The 21,868-nt window shown below is 40.6% G+C and overlaps 1 protein-coding gene and 1 non-coding gene across 2 annotated transcripts in view; both read left to right on the forward strand.

Moving 5' to 3' along the window:
* The window catches only part of NCKAP5 (NCK associated protein 5), an 873,870-nt gene extending 852,296 nt beyond the window's left edge, over positions 1–21,574 (forward strand). Inside the window, 1 exon segment of the mRNA XM_070423100.1 lies at positions 20,067–21,574. Coding sequence (XP_070279201.1) covers positions 20,067–20,348 — 282 coding nt within the window. The 3' untranslated portion in view covers positions 20,349–21,574.
* Positions 11,603–11,731, forward strand: LOC139015887 (small nucleolar RNA SNORA3/SNORA45 family). Its single transcript, XR_011472537.1, has one exon. It is a non-coding gene; the product is annotated as a small nucleolar RNA SNORA3/SNORA45 family (small nucleolar RNA).
* Positions 21,575–21,868: the final 294 nt, after the last annotated feature.

Genomic DNA, 21,868 nt, shown 5'->3' on the forward strand with positions numbered 1-21,868 from the left:
GTTCATGAACAGAAAACCTGTTTTAATGCAAAAGTCAGGTTGCCAACTGAATATATTACAGGTGGCAGAGAGAGAGTCTGCGTGCCTCTTGGGACTAGCAGATTGTACTAAGGCACGAGGCATTCGGTCTCCCTGCAGTTTAACTTCTGGATTTGATCCATCCAGTACTATTTGGGGGGTTATCATCGGAATAGTCAGTGTTGTTGCTGCCCCTAAGCATGTCATTATTGTCATGTTCGCACTCATTCATTTCACCAAGTTTCCCCTGTCTGAAGGAAATGGGAATCTGAATGTGAGCAACTTGCCTGGGACTGGCTCAGGTCCGGTGAGGCAACACTTGCTGGTTGTCGGGAGCAATGAAGAGAAAGGTAGAGCCAATCTCTGCCCCATCTGCCATGGGCCTGCTCCTTTCCATAACACTGTATGCCATGAGAAGCTTACTGTCTGGCTCTGGCTTGGAAGCAATGGCAGCTGCTACCTCACCCGTGCTGGCCACGCCCACCTGGAGGTGCAGCAGAGAGTGGCAGGAGGTGCAGAGCAGAGCTGCCCGCTGCCCGGCCAGCATGGCCATGAGACATGAGTCCGCATGTCTGCTCTTGACCAAGAGAAAAAAGTTGCTTCTGCCTTAGGAGACAGTAGTCAGACATGCATGAATCCAAGGGTCGCCCTGGTTCTTGGTGCTGACCTGGAATCCCAGACTATCCCACTGTTAGTATATGTAGGAGCTGGAAAGCAGCTGGCCATTGCAGGTCAGGTGAATGCCTGAAATGATGCTCTTTTATGTCTCTTCATCATAGAAAAGCAGACATTATAGAAAACTCCATCAAGTCTATGAGCTCCAGAGGAAATGATGTAGTGAAGATAGATCTAGTAGAGACTACACTTATTGATATGCAGTGGATATCAACTCTAGGAGACTCAAGACGTGGTGCCAGAATTGGAGAAAAAGAACAGAATAAAACCTAGTCCATGACCTTAAGAAGTGTGTAATCTAATTGAGAGGTGAGACATTGATTTTTTTAGAAAGAGCCTATATAATAGAATAGATATAAGTTCAGAGTCAAATGGATAATTTGGCTATTTCAGCTAGGAATTCACAGAGAGAAATGTCCCTCTGGATAAGCTATCATAGAAACAAAATCAGCAGCTCTGAATATCTAAAAAAGGATCCAGTTATAACACTTGGTTACTATTGACAGCACTGTGGACTATAGAAAAGAGAAGAAATTCCAATGTCAGCATGTTGAATTTTGAAAAGTTAAGAAAGGTTATGTAAGTTAGTTAACCCATGAAAACATTTGCCCAAATGATGTTACAGACTAAAAACGGTCGAAGATCAAAAGAAGCTAAGCAAGTGTAGGGAGTGATTTCAAAAATAGGAAGGGGGTAAAGGAGCACACCCACAACTGTGAGTTTAACAGGATATATATGTGTTCTAGATGCCGTTTTCAGGCCAGCAGAGTGAATTTCTATTCTAACTCAGTGCTCAGGGATTCATCTCCTAATAGATCTAAAGCTCCATCTATATGGATATCATATTAAAGAATCCTAAATATGGACATTCCTTGTGAGCAATGGCTTTGTCTCCTACACCATTGTATCTCCAGTGATTAGAATACTCTCCAGTACATAGTAGGTCTCAATAGATATCTGTTGAATAAATAAGTGAAAAATGATATGCCAGGAGCAGCATAATCCCTATTTAAATACTCATTAAAATCTGGGTACAGAGTTGAAGTAATAATTGTCACTATCATATTGTGACAGAGCAAGGGATGGAATCCAGAGTGAAAGCGGTTCCTACTGGCATTCTCCTAGCCAGCACATCCTTCCATTCTAGGAACCCCAGTGCTTACTGGGTAACAAAGAAAAAGAGCATCTTTCAACTGCCACTATAGATGAAAATGCAAGGCCTAGCAACATGACTCAGTGGTTGAACGTTGACCTATGAACCAAGAGGTCACAGTTCAATTCCTGGCCTAGGTTGCAGGCTCCATCCCCTGTATGGGGTATAAAGAAGGCAGCTGATTGATGATTCTCTCTTATCGATAATATTTCTATCTCTCTCCCTCTCTCCCTTCCTCTCTGAAATCAATGAAAATATTTTTTTAAAAAAAGAAAATGCAAGACAGAATATAAAGCTTAATGTTTCTAAATATTAAAACAATTTCCACCAAGAAATGTTCTCTTTAGTACAAGATCAATAAATTGGTGCTGATTCTGAGTTGCCCTGGCTCTCAGAACTTAATATGTCAAATATCCTTGGGAAGTAACTTTATCCAAAGCCCTACAACTGAAACATGAATGCATTAGGAGATGAATACCTTAAACATGCATACAGCGAGCATCCTTACATGCACAAATATCAGTGTGTTCCTGGGTGGACCTTCGCTTGCCGGTGGTTTTGATCACGTCTGCTGTAAAGTGCCTAAAAGATTGGATGTCATAGGGTGCTGTGCTTCCTACACGGTCTACCAAATGCTGTTAGAAGTAACTCCAGGCTGCCTAAGTATTTATAGTTAACTAGAGGCCCGGTGCACAAAATTCATGCACTGTGGTGGTGGGGGGTGGTGTCCCTCAGCCCAGCCTGCACCCTCTCCAAACTGGGACCCCTCGGGAGATGTCTGACTGCTGGATTAGGCCCGATCCTAGCAGTCGGACATCCATCTCACAATCTGGGACTGCTGGCTCCCAACTGCTCATCTGCCTGCTTGCCTGATTGCCCCTAACTGCTTTTCCTACCAGCCTGATCACCCCTAACCACTCCCCTGAGAGCCTGATCGATGCCTAACTGCTCCTCTGCCAGCCTGATCATCCCAAACTGCCCTCCCCTGCTGGCCTGGTCCCCCCCGATTGCCCTCCCTCCCCTAAAGGTCAGGTTGCCCCCAACTGTCCTCCCCTGCCAGCCTGGTTGTCCCAACTGCCCTCCCCTGCCAGCCATCTTGTGGTGGCCATCTTGTGACAACATGAGCGCAGCCATCTTGTGACGACATAGGGGCGGCCATCTTGTGCAAAGGCATGATGGTCAATTTGCATATTACCTCTTTATTATATAGGATAACAGAATGTGTCTCCCTGGCTATGGCACTGGCAGCATCCTTTATAATAAAAACTTTCCACTTTCAGGTATCTATAATAATAAAAGCATAATACGCTAATTAGACCGGACAGCCGAATGACCTTCCAGATGAAGCTGGGGCTGGGAGGGCCAAGCCCGTTGCACAAATTTTGAGCACTGGGCCTCTTGTACTTTTATGATGTCCATCATTATCATGATATTGGAGATGTTCCTTTGGGGGGAGAGCGTCCATGAAAAGAAAAAAGTATAAACTTTTTCACACTCAGCTGATCCCCCCAAAAAAGTTAATTTTATTTTTCTTATAGGAGCAGCCAAAATTCTATCACTTCAAAGTGAAAACATAGCTTATGCTGCTAGAATATACAGATGGTCCCTTCATGCTGGGTTTTCCCTAACTGACTCTAAGCCAGACATGGCCCAACTTGCTGGTCAGATGGGTATCACACATCAGACATGAAATGATGGAAAGAATAGTCCCCCAAAATGGCTAATTTATATTTTAAGCCAAGGGAGCAGTGTGCATATTATTTGCACTCATAACGGTGCCTATAAATTAAAGGGAGAAAAGCTCGATGCCCTTGCTCTCACCAGACAGAATCATTAACCTGACACTCTATTGAACAGATTTAGCAGTTCCTGGCCCAGAACCTGTTCAGTTCTCATCCCTGAATAAAATTTTAGTTAACATTATTATGCTGAAGGAAGAAAGAAACTAACAACACAGATAAGCACGGTCTATTTAGTTAAGCTAATTAGACAAGCTGATGTCAATGAGCTGGCTTGTTTTCCTGATTCCAGGTCAGTATAAAACTGCAAATTTTAATCTTGGAGAAATTGATCAATATTGATCAAATCTGATGCATGACTCAAGGTGATCAACCTACATTTTAAATTAGGTTTGTGGATCCGTCCACCACTCTGGAAAACAACAGTCAAAAAATATAAATTTTCAAATGGACATTTCAAGTGATGGCACTACGTTAGAGTTTACAGGAGTCATACATATGTCCTTTGTGTGTTCATATAAAAATTTCACTGCCCGGCTGGCATGGCTCAGTGGTTGAGCATTGACCTATGAATTAGGAGGTTACAGTTTGTTTCCTGGTTGGGCTCGATCCTGGGGGGCATGCAGAAAGCAGCCAATCAGTGATTCTCTCTCATCATTAATGTTTCTCTCTCCCTCTCACTTCCTCTCTCTGAAGTGAATAAAAACATGTTTAAAAACAAAAAAAAATTTCACCAAAACTTATCATTACATGCCTTTCCTCTTCCCAAATGCCCTTCTCTACATAGGCCAAGTTTGTGATTGTCTTTGTGCTTCTTTTTTTCTCTTCCCACATCTCCCCCAATTTTCTATATCTGGGGACATTTTCCATCTCTGTGATAAATGGTTTCTCTTTCCTTCTGTCATTTTGATGTAGTCTTTAAATGTCCTCTGTGACCATAGTTTACCTCCGAGCTGAATTATTTTCCCTTCCACAAGGTATATTATTTTCCAGCAACCCTAAGCTTCCTCCTGACCTTCTCTCAGCTTGCTTTTTTTTTTTTTTTCTCAATAGTCAGCTCATTTTTTCCCTCTGGGTTCAGGGGTTCCAGCAGAGGTCAGTGAAAGTCATTGATCATGGTAAAGGACAGCAGTGTAGTTAATGATACAGTCATAAAAGCACATCTCGACTGAAAACTACTACTTCACCTAATAAAACCAGCGTGCCCCGGAGATACTGAAGAACCTGCGGGCCCAGGGAAGACACAGAGTGCCCGCGAGTGCCAGTCACATCTCCGGCGTGTGGGTGGATGCAGCCTGGCTCTCTATTACAGATCCGTAGCATTAATTTTTCAGAAGGGCAAGTGAGGAGTAATATGTCCAGTTGAGGTAACAGAGGGAACTGAGCACTGGGAGAAGGTAATTTTCCAAGTTGGAATTTGGCCGGGCTAACAAGGTTAACACCACAGCTCACTAGAAAAGTCTGCAGGGTCTCTAGTGTCCACCAAAGGTCGCGCTCTCTATTTTTATGTCTTATCTGAAAGGGGCTCCGCCAGGAATCCAGTCGGAGGTGGCATTAAAGAGAGATTAGCTGGTGCCTCTGAGAAAGAGAAATGACTTCAGCTGCCTCTTTCCCCTCAGGCTGGCCTGCCACCAGCACATATGACTAACAGACTGCAGTGTGCACCAGTCTTACTCCCACAGCCAGAGCAGACGTCACTCTGCCTGTACCCCTCCTTCCCGGGCCCCAGCTTTGCTCAGGAGAGGGAGTGGGGAATCACCCCTTCAGCTTTGACCAAAAGCCCAGGCCTGGCCAGACTGTCTTCCCTATTTGATTTATCTGCTTCCAAATGGCAACGCTCCCATCTTTCTCATCTGCTAACTCACCTCCCTCCTGTTTTTTCGCCCATGGAGAGGTTTCTCTGCCCAACCCAACTCACTGCAGTCTATGAATTTTTCTGCATCTTTTTCCTTAATTAATGTTTTAAATTACAACTAAGTGACAAAGCATTTACAAATTTGATTTCTTTTTCAATTGTTGCTCCCTGCATCTTCTTGGCCCCAATGCACATATGTTCTCTTGAAATCTGCAACATCCTATGTCATGAGAACTGTTGGGTGGTGGCGACACTTCCTCCTAACTTGGGGTGTTTCTCTCCATGAGGAGCGAGCTCCCCAGGACAGCATTCCTGGCTTCTCTGAGCCCCTCTCATTCCCTTCTCAGGAGGAAGAGGGACAGCTTGTTTAATTAGCAAGTATAGGAGGCAAACAGGGGTGACGTAGGTCTCCCTCCAGCTCTTCCCACCCTTTCTCTGGGGTCAGGCTGTTCTGTTCCTTCATACTGCAGGGCAGCGACTTCCAGCCTTTTCCATTTCGTGGCACACAGACACTTATTACTCAAATGCTGCAGCACGCCAAAACTATGTATTTTTTGCTAATCTGACAAAAAAAAATAGGTATAATTTTGTATAATTTTGATTCATTTACACTGGATGGCTATTGTTATGTTGACTGCTATCATCTTTTTTTTTTAATTTGACAATCCAAGGGAAAAGAGGTCAGTGCCCCTGACTAAGTAGTCAGGTGTTGCATGGTTTATAAATTCGTGCAGCACACCGGTGGGAAATCGCTGCTGTAGGTTTAATGGGTAGACAGCTGCCCCCAGCCCAGGACTGCTGGTTACTAAGCCTGCCTATTTCTGGAGACCAGTGATAGGAAATCCACTTCTTTGTGATAGAAACCTCATTCTTCAACATAAGCTTTCTCAATAGTAAAGCACATATTTTAACCTCCCATCAGCCTTTTTCTTTTATCTTATCCAGTTCATTTAGAACTGGGGAAGAGAGTTATTATTCTGCCACCTCAAATTCCAATAATAGATGCACAGAAGGCACTAATTAAGAATATTTTAGAGTCAAAGAGCTTTACAGAACAGGAAAAGTCTAAAAAATGTCAACGTGAAGAAACTCAGGCCCTAGCTGGTTTGGCTCAGTAGTTAGAGCATCCACCTTCAAACTGATGGGTCCTGGGGTTGAGTCTGGTCAAGGGCACATGCTCGGATTGCGGGCTTGATCCTCAGTAGGGGGTGTGCAGGAGGTAACCGATCAATGATTCTCTCTCATCATTGATGTGTCTAGCTCTCTCTCCCTTTCCTCTCTGAAATCAATAAAAATATATTTTTTAAAAAACCTCAGGTTCAGAGGGGTTACACAGCCAATTAGCAGGGGCTGACTACTGGTTTCCAAATATCTGGTCTAGTGGTTAAGATTCCAAGTTCTGTAGTCACAATGCTTCTTCTTAAACGCTGACTCCCTAACTTATTGGCCCTGTGTATGTGGCCTAATATTTAAACCTCTTTACCCTGTATTTTCCCATTTGTATAATGGGACGAGAAAAGTACTGTCTGGGATTACTGTAAGGATTAAATGAGATCATTGGTGAAAGGAATTCAACCCAGTGCCAGGCATGCAGTGAAAAACCTTACAAATGTGTTTATTTCCTGCCACATATTCCTGAACTGACTGGCAGTGACTCTCTATTGCAACAGAGAAATAAGACATTTTGTTGATGAAGATATGTTTACATTCATTTGTGCTAACAGCTCAGTCCTTGTTGTAAGTATGCGTGCCCAGCTGAGGAATGATGCTGCCTGAATTTCACAAGTAAATTTGAATCTCTTCCTGACATTATACAGTAGACATACTAACCAATATTTTCAAGATATAATCAACTGATGGAAACATCTTTGAAATCATGAAAGAGGAGCCTTCATCATGGAACAATAATTCATTGCACTATGTCATGAATCTGCTATTTGTCTCTCTCCTACTGTGGGCTAGAGTTTCTGGCTGTACATATATAAAAACTGTTTGAAGCTGATATCGTTCTGCATATACATATATTTTTGGTTTATCACCTGAGTTTTTCTGTATCGCCTTATGTAGTCTCCCCATCTTTTCCTGTGGCAAGGGTGCATTTTGCCTTCTATCTTATCCTTCCTGGTGTTCAGGCTATTGGTCCTGGCAGAATCTCTACTCCATGATTTTGTTGACTGTGGAGGAAAATGGTATGCATTTTCAAGAGGTTGAAAATTAAGGAACCAAATTTCCAGGTCTAATTTCACCTGAATTTGAATTTGTGTGAACTGCAAATTCCATAAATACCCCATGTAAAGTACAGCTGACATCAGCCGCCCTCGCCTTCTAGGCTGATGTAAGAGCAGTGAGATCAGGATGGAAAAACTCTTTGGAAATAATAGTTATTTATTATTTATAGCCCAGGTTACAAATTATTTATAACCCCAGGTTATAAACTGGGCTGATACTTTCCTGAGTCTGGTTGGGGCTCTTTGAAACCCATGGGATAGGCATATCTTTATCTTTGTTTCTGTCTATGGTGATTCTGTCCATTATAGAATCTAAAAGGGCAAGAGACAGACTATCAGGGCAACTGCTGGGCCTGAGTAGACTGCAGGATGGTCGACGGATACAATAGGAAATTTCTTAGAATGCCTTCCCTCTTACCTACTGTACATCTTAGTCTTATCCACCCTTTAAAATCTTTCCCAGTGCCCCCTCTGCTATGAAACTTCCTCTGAGAATATCAAGAACACAATAAAATTATTCACACAGAGCCAAATAGTACATGGACTTGATCGATTGGCTATGTGACTACACTGAATTAAGGTATAATTCTCAAGGGAATTCTGGAGGATATGTCCCTATCTGGTTCTTGCTTGAATTATCGCTAATAATGCCATGATTACACTAAAGACAGGAACTATCTTAAGAATATGCAGAGCTATTTATTTAAAACTAGATGCCTGTTGCACGAAGAGTTTCGTGCAATAGGCCTTCCCTTCCCTTGGCTGCTGGCACCAGTTTTCCTCTGGCACCCGGGACCCAGGCCTTCGCTCTGGCTGGGCTCCGGCCAGAGCCCCCCGCAGCCGTCAGGCCTCCCGGCTCCGCTGATCCTGGGGCCGGGAGGCCTCGCGGGACCCCTCAGGGGATGTCTGACTGCCAGTTTAAGCCCATGAGGCCTCGCTGCTCGGCTGGCTTCGGGTACATTTGGCTTCGCTCCACCACTTGGAGCCTACATATGCAAATTAACCGCCATCTTTGTTCGCAGTTAATTTGCATATCGTCCTGATTAGCCAATGGGCAGCGTAGTGAAGGTACAGTCAATTACCCTTTTTGTCTTTTATTAGATAGGACTAGAAAATATAATCTCACCTGCCCTGTTTAGCCCTCCTTTTGTTCTCAAGTACAATAAAAAGTCCACCAAAAAGTGAACTGTACAACTGTTGCCACCTATAGGTGACAACTGTAGTATATGAATTTTATCATAATTCTGATGAAGCATACTATATGAAGGAAATGAAGCATAGTATATGAAGGAAATAAAGATGTTTTATGGAACCTACACAATCATCATCAAACATGAATCTTTCCTGGGTTACTAATATTGTTGTTGTTCTGTAATTCTTATTTTAGATGCTCCCCTTAAAGATAATATTGGTTGATATTTGTTTACTTATTTTCCAAGATAAAGTTAAAAACTTGGGGTCTGTAGGCAGACTGGCTCGGTCCAAGTCCAGACTCTACTATGTTCTGCTACATAGGTTTAAACAAGTTATTTAAGTTCCTCAAGCTTCGATTGCCTATAAATGGAGATACTAAACATATCTACCCATAGAATTGATGTGAGGATGAAAACAGATAATCCATGCAACATGCTTAGCAGAGAGTCTGCATAGAACAGGCACTAAATTAAATGTTAACTGTTATTACCATGATTAGTTTGCAAAGCAACTTTGCGCACAGTTGCTGCCAATTAATGAGCACTCTTTTGTTTTCTTTCAACAGACTAAATTATTAGCACATTACTGTTTGACTCAATCATTTTATATATTTTATATTTTAAATTTAAATATTATTTGACTTCAAATATTTAAAAGTACCTGCTATCTGACAAGACACTGTTGAGTCTAGTTTGGTATGTTCCTAATTGCCAGCAGGAAAGTAAGCTACTTTAGTGTTTTTATACCTAACTGGCAGGGCCACTGAAAAACCCAAGCCAACCAGGTGAGACTCTGCTGATGCCTATAGAGAAAGCTGAATCCATCATCAAGTGTCCATTGAGAATCTACTAATGACTTATCACTAGGTGAGGCCAGTGATTTTCATCCTTTTTCATCTCATGGCACACGTAAACTAATTACTAAAATTCTGTAGCACACACACAAAAAAATGTATTTTTTGCCAATCTGACAAAAAAAATAGATATAATTTTGATTTATTCACACTGGGTGGCTATTGTTGTGTTGGCTGTTGTCATTTTTTAATTTGACAATCTAAGAGAAAAGAGGTCAGTGCCTCTGACTAAACTAGAGGCCCAGTGCATGAAATTCATGCGGGGGGGAGGGGGGGGGAGTCCCTTAGACCGGCCTGCACCCTCTCCAATCTGGGATCCCTCAGGGGATGTCCAACTGCCAGTTTAGGCCCAATTCCTGTGGGATTGGCCCTAAACCGGCAGTCGGACATCCCTCTCACAATCCAGGACTGCTGGCTCCCAACTGCTCGCCTGCCTGCCTGCCTGATTGCCCCTAACCGCTACCGCCTACCAGCCCGATCACCCCCTAACCACTCCCCTGCCAGCCTGATCAACACCTAACTGCTCCCCTGCTGGCCCAATTGCCCCTAACTGCCCTCCCCTGCCGACCAGGTCACCCCTAACTGCCCTCCCCTGCCAGCCTGGTCCCCCCTAACTGCCCTCCCCTGCAGGTCTGGTCCACCCCAAATGCCCTCCCCTGCTGGCCTGAGCGCCCACAACTGCCCTCCTCTGCCAGCCATCTTGTGGCCACATGGGGGTGGCCATCTTGCGGCCACATGGTGGCGGCCATCTTGTGCAAGGGCATGATGGTAAATTTGCATATTACCTCTTTATTATATAAGATAGTCAGGTGTTGCATGTTTTAAAAATTCTTGCAGCACACAAGTTGAAAATCACTGGGGTAGGCATTTAGGGAAAAATCTGGCAGGGGGTCTGGTAGGACACAAACAAGAAATATAAAATATGATCTCTAGCTCAAAAGTCAATACAATGCAAAATTCCAATTTGGCTTAAATAGTAGGGTTTTTTTGTTATTATTGTTTCATTTTTATCTTAATATTAGAGCCTCGGCACTGGGCTGGGGGATTCCTCAACCTGGCCTGCGCCTTCTCACAGTCCAGAACCCCTCAGGGGATATCCGGCTGCTGTCTTAGGCCCGCTCCCCTAAGCCAGCAGGTGGACATCTCTCTCGCAGTCCAGGACCCCTAGCTCCTTACTGCCCGCCTGCTCACTGCTCCTTACCACTCAGCTCACTGCTCGTTAGTGCTGCCGCAGAGGCAGGAGAGGCTCCTGCTACCTCCATTGCACTTGCCAGCTGTGAGCCTGGCTTCTGGCTGAGCGGCGCTCCCACTATGGAAGCACACTGACCACCAGGGCTGAGCTCCTGCGTTGACGTCTGCCCCCTGGTGATCTGTGTGCATCATAGCAACCGGTCATTGTGGTCGTTCCACCATAACAGTAGCTTAGGCTTTTATTATATAGATAAACAAATAATTAAAAATCAAAGATTGTAAATATAAGCGAATACTGTTCTAGATTTATGGCATCACTTTAAAATCAAAAGATAAGGACCCACGTTTCTGGACAGCAGCTATAAGCTAAATTTAAGTACAGGAATATCTTGTTTTATTGCACTTCACAGATGTTGCATTTTTTTACAAATTGAAGGCAAGAGACTCCACCAGCAAAGAGATTATGACTCATTTTGTTGTGATAGTTTTGAACTGAACTCACAATATCCCACAGTGTTTACCTCTAGCTGCTCCTCCCTTTAAACTAGGCACCTGCTCATGGGCTGACCACAGTCCTCACCACTCCCTATCGCTCCCCAACACTGAGGCTGACTGCCAGTTGGCCCTCATTGTCACTCTTGTGCAGGAGAGAGATGAGTACAGAAATATTTTTTTTTACTATAAGAACTCTTGATGCCCGAGACTAGAGTTGCATCTTGACAGCCATTGTCCTGGTGTGCTAGAGTTCTCAGAGAGAATCTGCCGGTCTCGGTTCACTGGCGAGTGCAGTAAGTGCCCCCGGTAGTGCCCAGATCAGAAACATAGGGGGAATAAAGAACTCTTGTTGTAATCACCTTTCTTCAAAACTGAAAAAAAAAATACTGGGAAGACCATGTGATTTTTCTTACAGCCTATTTCCATCACCTTCCTGGCCAATGTAGGTGCTATATTTAATTGAATAATATTGCTATAATTAATTGAAGAAACAAACCTCCAAGCATAAAGCATTTAGAAAGCATGATGCATGCTTTGTGTCCAATAGGCAGCGAGTGTTTTAATGATAACTACATCTCTTTCCTCATCTCTACCTAATACATTGTTATACTTTTCACATCCTTTCCAAGACTACAAATTCTTTTAGGCTAGTGATTCTCAAATTTTAACATGTTTGAGAATCACCTGATGAGCTTGTTAAAATTTGGCTGAGCCTTAGCATTTCTGATGTAGGAAATCTGGGTGGGGTTAGAAATTTGCATTTCTAACAAGCTCTGAAGTTATACTGTTGTTGGCCTGGGGAACACAGTTTGAGAATCACTGTTCTAGAATAAGAACTCTGTCCTACTATTATTTCTTTATTGTACTATTGAGTATCTATTACTATGTGTCAGGACCTTAGGGTATTGTATTTCTAATATGTCAATCCTGAAATACGGGTGTGTCTTCTCACCATTTACACCTGAGGAAGCATGCTCCTGGGCACTGACCCAGCCCATGAAAGGGAAAACCTGAGTGAGATTCAGGCTCAAGTCTGTCTGCCTCCAGGGCCCAACTTGCCTCCACAAGATGTGATTTTATTCAGTTTTATATACTCAGTTTCAAAACCTTTCACCTGCCTCATTGTAGAATTTCTAATAAATGTTTATTGAATAAATTTGAGATCCACACTGACCAGAAATAGTCAGGGAAAATGCTTGTGGTTCTTGAATGAAGAAAAAGTGGGAAGATATTCAGGTGAGGAGAAAATCATATTGAATGCCCTTTATTTACCCACATTGAGTATAATCAAAGTACTTCCAACTTTCTCAATGTATTTTAGTATTGTACTATATAATTCTTTGTTTAAAAAGCCCAAAAATTGATGTGACATGAATAGGGACTTGCATAGAGTTAATCCTAACTCTGGAGCCACTCTTCCATAATCAGCTAGGAATCTATTCCTCAGCCCACCTATGGTTGCAAGGTAGCCACCTGACACTGAAAATTAGCTCTGTAAGCCATGCACCTGCACGCTGATAGTATAATAAGATAAGCACCACTTCAAGGATGATTTTTCAAGTATTCTCATAGAATTACGTCATTTTCCATAGCAGAGAGAGAAACTCTGAGCCTGCTCTTGGAATATTGAAGCATCCACTTCCGTACCTTTTTCAATTCTCTTTTCATTAAATATTTAACCTGTGATTATATAAAAAATAAAATGGCAATAAATAAGTACCTATCAATAAGAACCTTTAATATAAACAGATAAATGGTCTAAACAAAAGGAATAGGATAGCTGAATGGATTAGAAAACATGACCCAGGTATATGCTGTCTCTAAGAGACCCACCTCAGAACAAAAGTTCCACGCAGACTGAGAGTGAAGGGATATAAAAAATATTTCATGTCAATGGAAATGGAAAAAAAAAGAGGTGTAGCAATACTTACATTGACAAAATAGACTTTAAAACAAAGGCCATTACAGGAGACAAAGAATATCACTACATAATACTAAAGGGATTGATCCAACAAGAGAATATAACCCTGGTAAACATGGTAAACATATGTGCACCCAACATAGGAGCACCTAAATGTACTTTTAAAATCTTGGTGGACATTAATGGGGAGGCTGACAGCAAGCAATACAGTCATAGTAGGGGATTTTAACAACCCATTGTCATCATTGGATAGATCATCCAGACAGAAATAAACAAGGAGCCCTTGCCAGGGTAGTTCAGTTGGTTAGAGTGTCATCCCCATTACCAAGGTTGCAGATCCAATCCCCTGTCAGGACACATATTAGAATCAATGAGTGAATGCATAGATGGATGGAACAGGAGATTGATGTTTCCCCCCCCCCCTCTCTCTCTCTCTCAAATAAATTTTTAAAAAATCTACAAGACAACAACAATCTTAAACAACACATTGGATTGGATGGTTTAAATTGATATTTTCAGAACATTTCACCCCAAAGCAGCAGAATATACATTCTTCTCAAGTGCACATGGGATATGAGCAAAGATAGATCACATGTTAGGACACAAAATAAGTCTTAAGAAATTCAAGAAGATTGAAATCATATCAAGCATATTCTTTAAACGCAATGATATACTAGGTGTACTGGTTAATAATAGCAGATTTTGTAATCAAAGAAAACATGATGATTTCAAGAGAAACATCAAAAGTGCTTTATTCAAAAAATGTCCATTGCTACCTACACATTTCCCCCATCTTTCAAGTAATTTGTGGATACCATCCCAATAGAATTTTTCTTGTTTTGAGGCAAATCATTCAGAGACCCAATTTTCCACTTCTTCCTACGTTTTGAAGTGCTGCTCAGAAAGTGTGTGTGCCATCGATCGGAACAAGTGGTAATCTGAAGGAGCAAGGTCTGGTGAATACAGCGGGTGGGTTAATACTTCCCAGGCAAGATCTTTTAACATGTTTTTAACTGGTTTTGAATGTGTGATAGTGCGTCATCATGAAGCAAAATTACTTTGCTGTGTCTTCTGGCCCATTCTATTGGTTTTACGATCAAAGCGTGGTTCAAATTGATTGTTGTCAGTAGGGATCAGTATTAACCGTTTCACCTCGTGGTTCTCAACCTTCCTAATGCCACGACCCTTTACTACAGTTCCTCATGTTGTGGTGACCCCAACCATAAAATTATTTTCGTTGCTACTTCATAACTGTAATTTTGCTACTGTTATGAATCGTAATGTAAATATCTGATATGCAGGATGTATTTTCACGGGTCACGACCCACAGGTTGAGAACCACTGTAAGCTCATAATACACCACACCTTCCTGATCCCACCATACGCAGAGCATTGTCTTCTTTCCGAAGCGACTTGGCCTTGCAGTCATTGGTGGTGGTTGACCTGGATCAACCCATGATTTTATGCGTTTGGGATTCTCAAAATAAATCCACTTTTCATCGCATGTCACAATTCGATGCAAAAAAGACTTTCTTTCATGCCGTTGAAGCAACATTTTACTGATGACTTTTCGGTTTTCCATTTGTCTTTCATTCAGTTGATGTGGCACCCATATTCCTTCCTTTAAAATTTTTCACATAGCTTGTAAATGATCAGAAATTGTTTGCTGAGCAACGTTTAATCTTTCTGCAAGTTGTTTTTGAGTTTGACATGCATCTTCATTCAATAATGCTTCTAATGGTTGGTCTTCAAACTTTTTTGGTTGACCTGGACGTCTTTGTTATTCACATCGAAATCACCACTTTTAAAGCATTTAAACCAGCGTTCACAAGTATTTTGAGATGGAGCATGTTCATCATAGGCTTCCCAAAGTATTCAGTAGCACTTTTCTTCAAAATAAAGTAATGAATTAAAACTTCCCGGAAATGCACTTTTTGGGGGCATGAAATTCGACATTTTTAAGTGTGAAAATGTCTATGATGTTAACACCTTCAGAAAATTTGACATATGAAGTTTTGAAGCTTTTGTCAATACAATAAAATAGCATACATATCAAATCGCATATATATCAACATATGTGTAACTCCATCTATTGAAAAAAATCCACATTATTAACCAGTACACCTAGTAAAACCAGAAACCAACTACAGTTAAAAAACCAAAAAACAAAAAACAAACAAACAAACAAAAACCCTGAAAAACATTTAAACATACAGAGGTTAACTAGCATGTTATTAAACAATGAATGGGTTAACAATGAGGTCAAGGAAGAAATAAAAAATTATTGGAAACAAATGAAAATGAACATACCAACAACCCAAAATCCATAGACCACATCAAAAACAGTCCTGCGAGGGAAGTTCATAGCACTACAGGCCTTCCTCAAGAAGCAAGAAAAATCTCAAACAATCTAACTCTACACCTAAAGGAACTAGAAAAAGAACAATATATGAAGCCCAGAGTAAGTACAAGGAAGGAAATAATAAAGATCTGAGCAGAAACAAATGACACAGAAACTAAAAAAAAAAAAAAAAAAGATTACTGAAGCTAAGAGCTGATTACTTGAAAAGGTAGTAAACAAGATTGACGAAACCTTAACCAGACTCATCAGAAAAAAAGAGAGGACACAAATAAGTAAAATCAGAAATGAAAGGGGAGGTATAACAAACAACATCACAGAAATACAAAGATTGTAAAAAAAATATTATGAACAATTATATGCTAATAAATTGGACAACCTGGGTGAAATGGACATATACCTAGGAAAATACAAAAATACAATCATCCCAAACTGAATCAGGAAGAATCAGAAAACCTGATAGACTGATCTCAGCTAATGAAATTGAAGCAGTAATTTAAAAACTCCCAGTAAACATAAGTCCTGGACCAGATGGCTTCACAGACAAATTTTACTAAACATTTAAAGAAGAATTAACACATATTCTTCTCAAATTATTCCAAAAATTTCAAGAGGAGGGAAGACTTCCAAGTTCTTTTTACAAAGCCAGCATTATCCTAATTCCAAAACCAAATAAAGACATTACAGAGAAAGAAAAGTATAGGCCAATATCCCTGATGCACATAGATACTAAAATTCTCAAAAAATATTACCAGACTGGATCCAGCAACACATTAAAAAGATCATACACTATGACGAAGTGGCATTTATTCCAGGAAGGCAAGGTTGGCATAATATTTGCAGATCAATAAATGTGATACATCACATAAACAAAATGAAGGACAAAAATCACATGATCATGCCGAAACCGGTTTGGCTCGGTGGATAGAGCGTCGGCCTGCAGACTGAGGGGTCCCGGGTTCGATTCCGGTCAAGGGCATGTACCTGGGTTGCGGGCACATCCCTGGTGGGGGATGTGCAGGAGGCAGCTGGTCGATGTTTCTCTCTCATCGATGTTTCTAACTCTCTCCCTTCCTCTCTGTGAAAAATCAATAAAATATATATTTTTTTAAAAATCACATGATCATATCAATAGATGAGAAAAAAGCATTTGATGAAATCCAACACCCATTTATGATAAAATGCTTAGCAAAATGGGAATGGAGGAACATAACATAATAAAAGCCATATATGACAAACCTACAGCCAACATCATGCCCAGGTTTCAGCTTGACCTCTAGTAGGGGGCTTGAGGGAGGCAGCCAATCAATGATTCCCTCTCATCATTGATGTTTATATCTCTTTCCCTTTCCTTTCCTCTCTGAAATCAATAAAAAATATATATTTTAAAAAGTATAAACTCAAAATGGATAAAAGACTTAAATGCAAGTCGTGAAACCATAACAAATTCAAACTAAACATAGGCAGTAAAATCTCAGACATCTCTGGTAGCAATATTTTTACCGATATATCTCCTGGGGCAAGAAAACATGGGGAAAAAATGGAACCTCATCAAACTAAAAAGCTTTGCACAGCAAAAACAAACAAACATCAACAAAATGAAAAGGGAACTCACTGGGAGAACAAAAGAACATATTTGACAATGATACATTTGGTAAGGGATTAATTTTTTAAATATATAAAGAACTTATAGTATTCAACATCAAGAAGATAAACAATTCAATTTTAAAAATGGCAAAGGACCTGGATAGACATGTCTCCAAAGAGGACATACAGATGGCCAATAGACATATGAAAAAATGCTCAACATCACTAATCACAGCTGCCAGAATGAGATATCACTACAATGAGATATCACCTCACACCTGCCAGAATGGCTATCATCAATAAATCAACAAACAACAAGTGATGGTGAGGATGTAGAGTAAAGGGAACCCTCATATACTGCTGGTGGGAATGCAGACTGGTGCAGCCACTGTGGAAACAGTATGGAGTTTCCTCAAAAAATTAAAATATATATATGCCAAAACCGGTTTGGCTCAGTGGATAGAGCCTCGGCCTGCGGACTGAAAGGTCCCAGGTTCGATTCCGGTCAAGGGCATGTACCTGGGTTGCGGGCACATCCCCAGTGGGAGATGTGCAGGAGGCAGCTGGTCGATGTTTCTCTCTCATCGATGTTTCTGGCTCTCTGTCCCTCTCCCTTCCTCTCTGTAAAAAATCAATAAAAAATAAAAAAAAATAAAAAAATTAAAATATATTCCTCAATATATTCCCAGAAGTAGAATTGCTGGTTTAATGGAACTGCCTTTTGAACCAGCAATTCCACTTCTGGGAATATATTCTAAGAAACCCAAAACAGTAATTCAAAAGAATATATGCACCCCTATGTTCACTGCAGCATCATTTACAATAGCCAAGACCTGGAAACAGCCCAAGTGCCCATCAGTAGACTGTTGGATAAAGAAGCTGTGGTACATTTACACATGGAATACTATGTGGTCATAAAAAAGAATAAAATCCTATCTTTTCCAACAGGATGGGTGGACCTGGAGATTATTATGCCTAATTAAATAAACCAGTCAGGGAAAGACAAGTGTCATATGATTTCACTCATATGTGGAATCTAATGAACAAAATAAACTGACAAAATAGAAAGAGAGGCATGGATACATGAATAAACTGACAGCTGTCAGAGGGAGAAGGATTGGAGGACTGAATGAAAAAGGGTGAAGGAATGAGCCCCCAAAAAACCAAAACCAAACATATACATAATACCTAGAAAGACAACAGTGTGGTGATAGCCAGAGAGAAAGGAAGTGTGGGGGAGCCTGACCTGGGCAAAAGGTAGGATAATGGGGATGGAAATGAACTTTGCTTGGGGCGATAGTCACAAGATGCAGTGTGCAGGCGATGTTTTGTTTAGTTGGACAATTGAAACCTGTATGGTTTTGTGAACCAGTATCATCCCAATAAATTCAACTTAACAAATAAAAAATAAATAAAGTATTTAACATGCAAGAGTCATGGTCATTGGCTGTGTCTGTTTTCCCCTGAATCAGAAAGCAGTTTTCTCATTTCGCCTCTGTATGTCCATCGTGACAATGTGGGGATGGGCTGAGGAAACAAAGGGCACATGTGAGAGCCTTGGACAGCAGTGGCACAGAAGGGTTGGCAAGTTAAAGTGGAATATTTGGGTGGCAAAATGAAAAAATACAGGTCATCTCGTCCTTTATTACGTGAGAACATGGACGCCAGCCAGACCGGAATTGAAGGCCTGTTCTCTTTCACTTGCTTAGTGACCTTGGGCAAGTGACCCTGTCACTCTGAGCTTTGTTTCCCTCCTTAAAATGGGGATGTGGCACTTGCAGGTTTGTGAAAGGCTTGTAGATGAAATGTGTCCGGTGTCTTTTACAGATTGGGTGGTTAGTAAATGGTAGCTGTTGTCACCATCTCTGAACCCTGTCTGTACTTCTTCCTAGGTTAGGGTGGAATTTTTGTCCGAAAGAGGAAAAGGTGAGAAATGAGTTAGTAGCTCAGCCACCTCCACACTGTTGCTTTTGGCATCTGGACCTCCGTCTCTCCTCCTACGTCAGACCTTAGGAGCCACTTGAGCAGCTGAATATAGTGATGTTCATAGGGTTAACCTCCAATAATTACTAAATCTGACTGCCATGTTTTATAAAGTTCTAAAGACTACCATAACGTCCTAAAAATATCCCTGTTTAAACTGGTGTTACTAGAACCTCCTGGAGGGGTGTGGTTACTAAGGTACAGACTATTACCATGAATTTTAAGCCCTTGGGCCTTCTAGAATCTACTAGTATGCCCACTGGCCTGGAAATCTCTTTCAAATATCTTAAGACTGGTAAAGGGACCAAATACAAACATGGCAGTGCTTCTGATGAGTTTAACATATACTTAAATTTCTAGGCAATTTAAGGGATCATGTATTTCTGTTTGCTTGTTTGTTCTGTTTTTACATATAATCATAATTTCTGGCTGAAATTCAACCCCTGTCCATACTTAGCAACAGGATAACTAATACTATTTAGTAAGAAATGGGAGTAGTCTGAAACTTCGATTAAGAAAAATAAGGCACTTTACCTGAACAAATTTCAAATGGATCCATTTAAAATGAAACTAAATGGCACTTAACTGGTTTGCAAATTGGGACCTATTCATCTCAGGAAAAATGATTCAAGTCTTAATTTATCCCTAAAATTGGCTTTATTATTACATTTAATTATACTAGAAGCTTGTTACAGACTTGTAGCTTCTCTCTATCCCTTTAAACTGCACTTTATACAGACAATAATTGAATATTGGATAGAAGAACTTGATTTCCAAAGAAATATGTTTCTAATATTTTCCTCTTTTCATTGCAGAAATTGAAACAAGTTGAAGAAACAAAAGAGGATCCTGAGAATAGATTATCTAAAATTTCCCTGGAGTCGTTCAATAAATATAACAGCAATACTGTGATTTTATTAGAAAAAGAGAAGAACTCTCCGAACAGGGTTGAAGGACGAAAGGAAGAAAAGGAAAAAAATGAAGAGGCATCTTTGAGTAGCTCAGACCGGCCTGGGATAGACAATTTGGAATCTTTGAGTGATTCCTTATATGATAGCTTCTCTTCCTGTGCGAGTCAGGGTTCGAATGATGCATAAAGGACTTTTCCCCCCTCAGTGAGCTGGAAATGGAGCACTTAAGAAACGGAGGGTTGGGAGGGGCAGGTAGAGATGACAACAATAAACTATTACAATACCAGAGCCTGCGATTTCAGGTTCACAGCAAGCAACCCACTGGAGCTTTCTTCTCTGACAGAGCAATAAAGATAGATTCCATGTGCTGTGTTTCATAAGGATTAAAAGTAAACACACCCATGATACAGAAGTCTTAATTTTGCACTTTTTAAAAATATTTGTACAGAAGTTGTAAATTTTTTGGAAAAGAAATTATATTTGTAGCAAAAATAAATAAATGGAATCCGTGCCATGCTCTTGAAATGATGTACTAAGTCTTTTAGAAGTTGATGATAATATATTTTTTAAAATTCCAACTAAAGTTTTTGTCCACTTCATCATCCTAGTGCTTAAATTGTTTGTGGGTACACTCTGAAAACCTAAAACAGGGCCTGCAAAAACAAACAAACAAAAAACAAACAAAAAAAAGAGGCTAATTATAATCTCCAACTGCCAATCTTGATTTGATATAAACTTTAATTCTAGTGCAATTTCAAAATTGCTGCCAGAACTATTCAGGCTTAGTGATAAGTATAATTCTGCTTCTACTGAGAAGTGTAAAGAGTACTGAAGTGTGACACTGATCCGTGGGGATGCGTATCAGAAGTGACCTAATTCTATTTTCAATAGCAGATCTTTTCAAAAATTTCCTTACATCCTCCTCTACTTCCCTTCACTATGATGCGGAACATTTTGGTTGATTTTTATTTTCCAGCTCTTTTTATTAAAATCTGGGCAATCTAGAATGAAAGCAAATTTCTATTTACAATGTTCACTTTAAAAAAAATTAATGGTTGGTGCTATGAAAAATTCTTACTTTTTAATATCCTTTTTCTACAAAGTGTTTATATGTAAGGATACATTCTATTTTAAAAGTTATGTGTATTTTTTCTAGTTGTGAACTATTTATAATTGTTTTTGTACAGGAGCTTTGTAAACTAGGCATAATAGAAATATTTTTAGACTGTATAATTACTTTAGTACACACCTGTTTCTTTAAAGACTATTGTATGATCAGTGTTATGGGGTAAATTTGTGCAATTTGTTATATTTGAATTTTGTTGTCTTAAATGAAAATTATGTAACGTGTCATTCATTGTCTTTCAGACCTTTAAAAATTCTTTTGTTTCATTTCTGAATAAAAGTCCTATCACAACGAACCCGGGAAGGCTTAAAGGAACTTGTTCAAGGAGCCTTTGGCCCAGTGTAGTTGTTGGGATCTCACAGGTGCTCCCAGGATGAATTGCCCAAGGAATAAATAAACAGGCCCTCGCGCTCCCGAGATAGTAATTCAGCCAGTTGTCAGATCCCAGTCTGCCGGCAAAGGAGTACTGGTCAAAGCATTTCAGTCTCCCCAGGGGTTAACCGGCTAGAAGAGAAAGGAAGAGGGGGTGCAGAAGGCGAGGAGCGGAGGGAGATAGGGACTGCTCTGCAGAGGAATGACA

This window comes from Myotis yumanensis, unplaced genomic scaffold (assembly GCF_028538775.1).
Source record: "Myotis yumanensis isolate MYYU_CA2020_CCGP unplaced genomic scaffold, mMyoYum1.0.hap1 SCAF_8, whole genome shotgun sequence".
NCBI classification, from domain to species: Eukaryota; Metazoa; Chordata; class Mammalia; order Chiroptera; family Vespertilionidae; genus Myotis; species Myotis yumanensis.